The 9026-nt window shown below is 34.7% G+C and overlaps 1 protein-coding gene across 1 annotated transcript; it reads right to left on the bottom strand.

The window, feature by feature from the left end:
• Positions 1–293: 293 nt before the first annotated feature.
• On the bottom strand, positions 294–2012 carry KABA2_09S05632 (sugar porter family MFS transporter; the record flags this gene model as incomplete). Its single annotated transcript, XM_041552390.1, has 1 exon — positions 294–2012. The coding sequence occupies one exon, from the start codon at positions 2010–2012 to the stop codon at positions 294–296; it is 1719 nt and encodes a 572-aa protein (XP_041408324.1).
• Positions 2013–9026: the final 7014 nt, after the last annotated feature.

The raw sequence follows: 9026 nt of genomic DNA on the forward strand, positions 1-9026 counted from the left end.
TTATTATTAGAATAAGGAGAGTATATTAAAATTAAAATTAGTTAAACATGTTATTAAAAAGTTGATTAATTGTACGCTATAAACAGTTAAAGAATCTATTGTTTTCAGTCTTTTCCTTTTTGTTTGAAGAGGAGAGTAAACCTTTTTTATGGCCACCAAACGAAAAAAAACAATTAAGAATTCAATAAAAGAGAGGTACAGTTGTAAATTAAACGTGTGAAGAGATTATATTATTATTATCGTGAAATCATAATAGAGAAAAAAGAAAAAAAGAAAGATGTTACTCCTCGAAATTAGTTCTTGGAGAACATTCTCTTGTACATTGGCTTATCGTCAACCTTGGTAGCTTCAGCATCGTAGTCGGCACCTCTCTTAGAAGCTGGAATCCATGAACCGGATTTCCATGGTAAGATACCTTCTTCCCACATTTCATTAACTTCTTCTAGAGTCAAACCCTTGGTTTCTGGAACACAGAAGAAGACGTAGAAGTAAGCGAAGACCATACAGCCCATGAAGACGTAACCATAGTAGAAGTTAATAGCACCAGTAATGAATGGAGTGAAGAAAGAAATTAGGAAATTCCATAACCAGTTACAACCGTTAGCTAGAGCCATACCCTTTGGCTTAATCTTCAATGGGAAAGTTTCAGAGACAACAATCCAACAGATAGGAGCCCAGGTACAAGCAAAGGAGAAAATAAAGAAACAGGAGAACACAATCATACAGTTACCAGCACCCTTGGAAGATGTTTCATCCTTACCGTTTGGATATAATCTAGTGACACCGACAGACGCATAGACAACGTAACAACACACCATAGCAGCGGAACCCCACATTAGACAGGCACGACGACCAAATCTATCAACGACGTAGAAAGCAACAAAAGTGGAGGCGAAATTAACAATACCGAAGACAATAGCAGTTTGATAAGAATCGGTCAAACCAACAGCTTGGAAAACAATAGTACCATAGTAGAAGAAATAGTTACAACCGGTCAATTGTTGTAGAGATTGAATCATACAACACATAATTAGACGTTGCAAAACCTTACCATTAGAAGAGAACATATCAGCCCAAGATGCATTACCTGCAGCTCTTTCGGCTTCAATACCAGCTAGAATCAATTCAGCTTCACCAGTGACAGCTGGATCATCGATGGAAACTTTGTTAGAAGTAGCAATGGATCTCTTAGCTTCTTCGGCCTTACCGACTTCCATCAAGTAACGTGGAGATTCAGGAACAAAGAACATCGCACCGATCATAAGAATGGCCCATGCAAAAGATAAACCTAATGGAACTCTCCATTGTACAGAGTTATCGTAGGACTTGGTACCGTAGTTAGTACAATCACCTAAGAAAATACCGAAAGTACACATCAATTGGTACATGGAACCCAAAGTACCTCTTAAATGTTTTGGAGCAACTTCAGATAGCAACATAGGGGAGAACATAGAGATGGCACCCACACCCATACCGGAAATAATTCTACCGATGAAGTATTGGTACCATTTGTTAATAGAAGCAATTTGAATTATAATACCGACCATGAAAATGGCAGTAACAGTGACTAACGCCATCTTACGACCAACTCTGTTAGCCAAATTACCAAGGACTAAACAACCCAACAAACCACCGATGTTGAAAATAGAAACAACCAAACCAGTTCTGGCGTTAGAAAAATAGTAACTACCATCATGGTGCTTAGAACCAAATCTCTGCAAGAAATCTGGGTGAGCTAAGAAACCACCAATGGTACCAGTATCCCAACCTGCAATGAAACCACCGAAACCGATCATGACACAGAAGATGGAGATAGTAATGTAAGCAGATGCTGGTTTGATTGGAATTTCGACGATATCACGGTCGGCGGAATTTTCACCGTCCAGCTTCATTTCGTCATCGACTTTGTTGGAGTCAGCAGTTAGGACAGAGTTAGAGTCGGAAGCTGAAGGCATAATGTTAGTGTCTGGATGCTCGACCTGAGAGTCAACCTGGGCATCTGTAGCAGACATATTTGTAATTAGTTTATAATATAATGTTTTATATTTGTATTAGTGATGATATATATATATGAAAGAAATGAAATACATAGAAAGATAAAAATTTAAAATGGAAAAGAAAATATAATTGAAGAATGAAAAGGCAAATTATCAAGCCAAGTATGGTCTGTATTTATACCAAAGTTTTTTTAAAAGAAATTTCATTTTATTTTATTTTATTTTCTAGAAGTGGCATTCCTATCAAAGATTTCAATCATTAGAGTCGAATACCCCAGAAAATAAAAGAGAAACTCGATTCGATTCCATTCTCAAGAGGAAACAATTGCAACAATATCAACCAAAAATAGGAAACGAGCTAAGGTTGATGAAGAAAGAAAAAAATTCACCGCCACCATATCCGCCGTTTGCAGCCAATTTCACCGACTCCCCGGTCTCTAACTCCTTGTTGTTCCCCATCAGAATACTCGAGGTCCATGTGCATTCCTCTGGAGATGGTGACGAGATGATTGCCTCTTTCTTCAAGTTTTGTTGTTGTTGCTTCAGCTTTGAGGCCAGTGGGGCACGCTGAAAGAAGAAAGAAAAAATTTCGTGATCCAAAACGGCAGCCGGCGACGCCTTGAAAGCAACATCGCGGGGGCGGGGCAAGATGCCAGCGATGGCGAGGAGACTAAATAACGGCGACAGAAACGGGCGGATGAATATAAAGCGTGGGGGTGGGGTGATCTTTTATAGTATTGATTTCGTGAATGTGCGTACACCCACACCCCACATATAAAGACGACCAGGCGGTGTCACATCACCAACGCCAACTGACAAAACACCGCACAGGGTAAAAGAAAAAGCAACGGTGTTGTGATGCAAGAGTGCGGAGATTTTCCCACCCAAAATTTAGGACCGGCCAGCAAATGTGACGGTGTGGGAGCGCAGGAGTTATATTTAGAGTGCGGGCTGCTATTGTGTCATTTCCAAAAAGAGACATCATATGGACAGTTCGATAAGCAACCAAACAAGAAAACAAGGAGGAAAATCATGTCCCAGTGGTATTAACCTCAACGTTGAACGTTGCGTGGAATTACGTCCTGTGAGAGTGTGGGGAAGTCTACAATAGGAAGCAAATTTTTGCATTTGTTGAGCCCTATGGTGCTGTTGACGATGTTGATGTTTCATGACCGGTGCATGAAGATAAGAAATCATCCACTTGTTTTTCCAGGTCTCGGAAACCAGTCGTTACAACTGCACTCTCCCTCTCAGATAAGACCGCTATTCTGTCGTTTCTTAACTCCATTCAATATAGTGTATCTTGTTGCAAAAGATTTGTATTCCCGATAGACTACGAACAAGTTTTGAAATGAAAGTAATCTTGATTATAATAGTTCCAAGATATGAATAAACCACTAGTATCTTTAACGTTTATTTACTCCTTGAAATAAGGATTGATGCTCATGGCCAGGTATAACTTGGGTTTTTTGGCATTTATTGCTTGTCCTCTTCTACCCCCTGAAACATTAAACAAAAGATTCTTGTGACAACGGTGATAGTTTATTGAAAGCGCTACTATATTGTTCTATTGTACTTTTTCAAGATATTATCAATGACTTGCGATAAGAACAGATATATGCATATTTCTTTTGCGGGGAAGTTTTGCCAGATATGTGGGGTGTATATGTCTAATTTTGTTGTTGTTGTTGTTTTACATATTTCTTGTCAAAAACTGGTATTCTTTAGATAGTAGTACTGATGCCTTCGTATAATATGGATTCATGATGAAAAATACCCTGTTTTACAAGTAAAGAATTGTAAAAAAAGATATCTTCCTCCTCCCAAAGGTACGCATTTTATCTATTAACCATTTAGAAAATTTTAATTAAAAACTTTTACTAGTATGATGATGATAAATAAGTACTTGTGAGAAGTTTGCCTTAATATGTCCAATATTTAGAGATTATTTCAAAGAGGAGTATTGTTAAGTTGGTACTATAACATCAACTTTTTGTCATTGATACAAAACTGATTTCTATATATCATTACACTACCAGATAATGTCCAACCCAACGGTAATAAAAATAGCCCACTATCTCAAAAGGGAAAAAAAATAGTCGGCTTCATCATATGAAAAGGTATGAGAGCAAAATTGCAAACTTTTCTTTTTTTGGCTAAAGTCTCAAATTACAACAACCCTACAACATAAGAGGCTAACAGTTGTTCAACTTCACTCTTCGATGAGTTTACCTAGTATATATAAGAAACAATGCAAACTCATTAGGTCTTGTCAAATTTACTCTCAAGAAATATATATCAATAATCAACGTAGTATGTTCATGAAAACTTCTTAATGATAGCAATATCTGCTCAATGTAGATAAGCGCTACTTTAAAATATTCTATTAATCACCACTTCATCCTACCATTGTCGTTTACTACCCGCTTATCACCTGTAGGATGGTGCATTTGTATTTCCTAAACATGGCTTGAAACTCATATAATGTTTTGAGTATTAGTTTTCGATCAAGGTGGGTGGTCGTGTTTTTTTTATAAATTATATATTTTGATTACATCAAAAATATGGTGGAATCAATTGATAGATTCACACAATTGATTATATCCAACATTGTGAGTTGTACTTTAAGAAATATCAGGTTTCATACAATGATATACTATTTATGACAAAGTGTATATATATAGAACGAGAAGAAACATTATACCCAAACAAAATAATTCCGCCAAAGTACATTGTATATATCCCTCTCACGTAAAGTGGACCAGGAACAAATTCCGATCTATAAAGATATAAATGGTAATTGACAGCCTAAAATATCTATATTATAATAATACCCTGTTTCTAATTTTTGGCAAAATATTTTGAAACCACATCTTAAATCTAGTCTGTCTTAAGAATATTGGTCTCTCTCTATTAATTAACACATTTATTTTTTTTAGCTAACTTTTATAGTTTTGTTGCTCTAATGAAATTTTACCAGAGGCTCCAAGCCAAGTGATTAAGTAAACAAAAAAACGATAATGATAATCTTTGAGATGACGCGATATTGGATCGCACTGTAGAATAACTAAACCAGATGAGTGAAAATTTTACTCAGTAACGTTCAGACGAATTCTGCATTACCATAGCTATAATTTAACAGTATTCTCTATTGTACATCATATATATATATATAGTACTTAAACTCTCTAGATAGATGCCAGAGCAGCCATGACTTATTCTAGGTTATTATAATACATTTTCGTTATTATCTAAGACATCCAATTCAACGAACTTTCTTTATTCGTTACCCTCTTTCTGCTCCAATTATACCAGATAACGAAATAATGATGACCTATAGAATTGAATGTGCATAAAAGGATTTCTTCACATCTATTGGAATTATGTGTGAGATAGATCACTCTTAATTTTTGACAGGATGAATCTTTTGAGTTAAAACATGTATATTATACAGTTTCTTGTCTAAAAGTTATATTTATTAGATGGTTGGATTGATACTTTGGTATACTATAAAGATATTGAAGAGTGAAACAAGTTGTGTAATGATTAAATGGGGTATCATGGAATAAAGAAAAGTCGACATACTTCAAAGTAATATCAGTTAAATCTTTTTCCTCATAACTTTGTATATCCATCTATCAAACTTGTAGAAATTGGATAAGACTATCTGTATATAACTTGTTTGGTATGGTGATAGTATACTTTTATCATTAAATTCTTAGTAACTCTTGATCATGATATATACTTAAATTGAGTACGTTCGTTAGATTTACCTACTTACAAAATTAGTAACCATTAGAATTTCTGTTACGAAGAATAAGGATTTGGCTATCGTTGATAAGACTAAAATAGTCTTATTCCAACTTGATTATATGAGATTCCAGGATGAAAAATAAATACTCAAAAAGCTGAATCCTAATTCTCATAGAACAATAGTACGATCTTATTAAAGAGTGAATAAACAAAAACAATACGACTAAATATATGTTGCTCAGGATAGTAAAAAAAGGCTCCCGACTTAACCTGAGATGTACTGTTTCTAAAGAAAACAGAAATAAACTAAAATATAAAAGGGAATGGATTTCTGAAATGTCAAAAGATCCATGCCCAAAATTTTATGTAACTTTCGATTCTGATTCTAAAGAAACCTTGAAGAAAGTACTATGTTAACAAGAAATTTTTCACAAGTAACTATGACTTACTCTCTAGAAGATAACCCAGCTTTTAATGCTAGTCTGAATATATGCTTAAGTTTTTAAGGTAATATACAGCATATTCTTCCTGGATTTTTTTAATATCCGAATTAAAAGATCCTCAAAATATTGTACGCAGATATTTTGTGAATCAATAATTCATGTTGTTTATATTTGTTTTCTTGTTTACATTATAATCACTTTATTTCGGATCAAAGTCGGACAAGCCTATTTTAGAATCTGGAATAAAGCAAGCTTCAAGATCATGTGTGTATCTTCACTACAATTCACGAATCCAAGTCCGCCACATTTTCTCTGGTAAGTAGATATAGTTTCGATGTCGCTCTCTATAATGCGAATAAATTATAGCTATCTCATGATGCCATTTCTAATACGTAATAAAGATATACCAAATAGTGATAAAAGCTTTAGATAAAAAAATCTTACATCCATCTTTTACAATTGAATTATTTGTCACTTTAGCTAGTTCAGATGTATGATATGGGATATAATCTTCAAATATTTGAGCAACTCAATATAACATCTGTTTTTTTGTAGAGATGCGGAACACAAAATCTAAACAGACAAACTAAGATATATCGATAAACATCTGTCAACCTATACTCAGCAGCTTTACTAAAAAACGACATTTGCTCTAAATTCGAACACTTCACAAGAACAAATTCTCAAGTCAAAAAAAATACGTGTACCTATTTTTTCATGGACGATTGAAGCTAAAAAACGTGGTATATCAATTCAAATATTATTGAGATTTCTTCATTTTCATTCAACTAAAAAAAAAGGTAAAAACTCTCACAATACAGTTAAACAATACCTTCCTTAACAATAAACATATAATAATAAGTAAACTATCCATTTAATTGTTTTTATTACTGACCCACAAAGCAATTCAATAATCACATATGGCAATGGTCATAAAATCGTAATTCTTCCATCCACTCCTCACTATACGGATACTTAAACCGACAAAACACAATACTTGTAATATAAAAGTAAGAAACGAGGAGACGAAAATATATAGTTGTTTTTCAAGTTTTGTTCTATTGTTATACGTCTCAACAGAACATTTATCATGTCAATGGGATTTTCTTTTCTGTTTTTTGACTGAAATTTTTTTCTTCTAGCAGAGACGGAGAGCGTAGGGGGAGGAAAAAGCTGAATTTTAAGGAATAACATGTATGTATATATCTATTGTTCTTGACTCATAAGAGCCACTATAGCCAGGCTTTAGGGAGAATGTTGCTTACAACACATATATATTTTAATTGTTTTACTACTTCGTTACAGTTAGTCCCGATGCAACTGCGATAGAATTAGTCCCAATTTCTTGCTTTAGTTAAGAACAAAGAGACGATTCTCAATTTATAGTTATTAGGAAGTAGTGATGCAGATGCGAAGCAATATAAATTGTTTAATTAATCCAGCTATTGTGTATATTTGTATGTTAAATAGTGTTATATCGGCATTAGTAAATTCTTTGAGCCAACTATTCTGATTTCAAATATTCTTTATTCTATAATTATTATTCGATGAGAAGAACTGGTACAAACAAAATGCAATAGCGTAAGAAGTTAATTCAGGTTTACCACCACTGCACCTAACAATACTCTCTATTTCACAATAATATTGCTACAAAAAATAGGAGAAGAAGTTATTCGATGTTTGCCGATATCGAAAACAGACACAGCAAACCATTCTCAGAATCACATTTTCGCAATCTATCAGGGATGAACAAAAAATTCCTGGAATACTTATCTTTTCAACAATTTTACCAACCTTTTTGTAGAGGTGTAGAACATAAGTGCTTGATACAAAAAACCTATCTTGTAAGATATGGTTATCAACTCAGTAGGTAGAACACAGTATTACTCTACAATGAAGTTCGAGAGTGAACAACCACACTTAGAGAGACCTTTTTTTCCACAGTAATGGTTCAGAGTCGATTAAGAACATAACTCTATCCCCGTCTAGTGGACGACTGCTGTCAAAAAAGTGTCCTAACAACAACATACACCAAGTTTCAGTAGTGACTGAAGTTCCTGGCAAGTCATCGTCCTTGTGGTTCCTACGGGCTTGTTGCTGCTCTGTTCGAGGAACCACATTCAACCAGCAACAGACACGGAAACTGCCATTTTCTCCCACGGAATTTTTTCCTAAATCGTCCATTGATTATCCGTGGATCCGCTGTGGGAGGACGGGATGACGATATCATCTTCCGTCTATTTCTCCCACGGAGCCTCTACTTATCTAATGCCAGAAACACTCGTACAGAACATCTGAAACCAGATACCATTACTTCATCCTTCCCCTGTTGACGGACGCGGAGAAAGCTAAAAAACACGGCCCGTTTTTCTGAGGGAAAGTTGCTGTTTTTAGTATTCAACGACTGGCTCCCTTGAGCTGAAAAGCGCAACTAACGGCAAGTTTGACCAGGTGAGGCTTTCAGAATTGACAGACTCAGGTCCAAGATGTGAGGTCATTAGGATTAGGATTCACGTCAATTCAAAAGGGTTTGAAAACTTCATATTTGTATATATATATAAAAGATGAATGAGAATCATGGATGGTCAGGTTGTGGATGTCTTGCAATTATGTATTTCTTTATAACTCAATTCACTTAATCATTTGGTGAACGATAAGACAAAGCTATTATAACTGAATTCTTTTATCCTAGTGATAAATGGATTAACTAATATTTTAATCTCATTATTCTCTTTTTAGTGTGAAATGATCACTACATAACTCTTTATACCATTTTTTGGCTTTATTCAGACGACATATACACATGTATATATACAAGAAAAAAAAAAAAAAA

The sequence above is a fragment of the Maudiozyma barnettii genome (genome assembly GCF_903064755.1).
Source record: "Maudiozyma barnettii strain CLIB 1767 genome assembly, contig: KABA2_09, whole genome shotgun sequence".
Taxonomy (NCBI): Eukaryota; Fungi; Ascomycota; class Saccharomycetes; order Saccharomycetales; family Saccharomycetaceae; genus Maudiozyma; species Maudiozyma barnettii.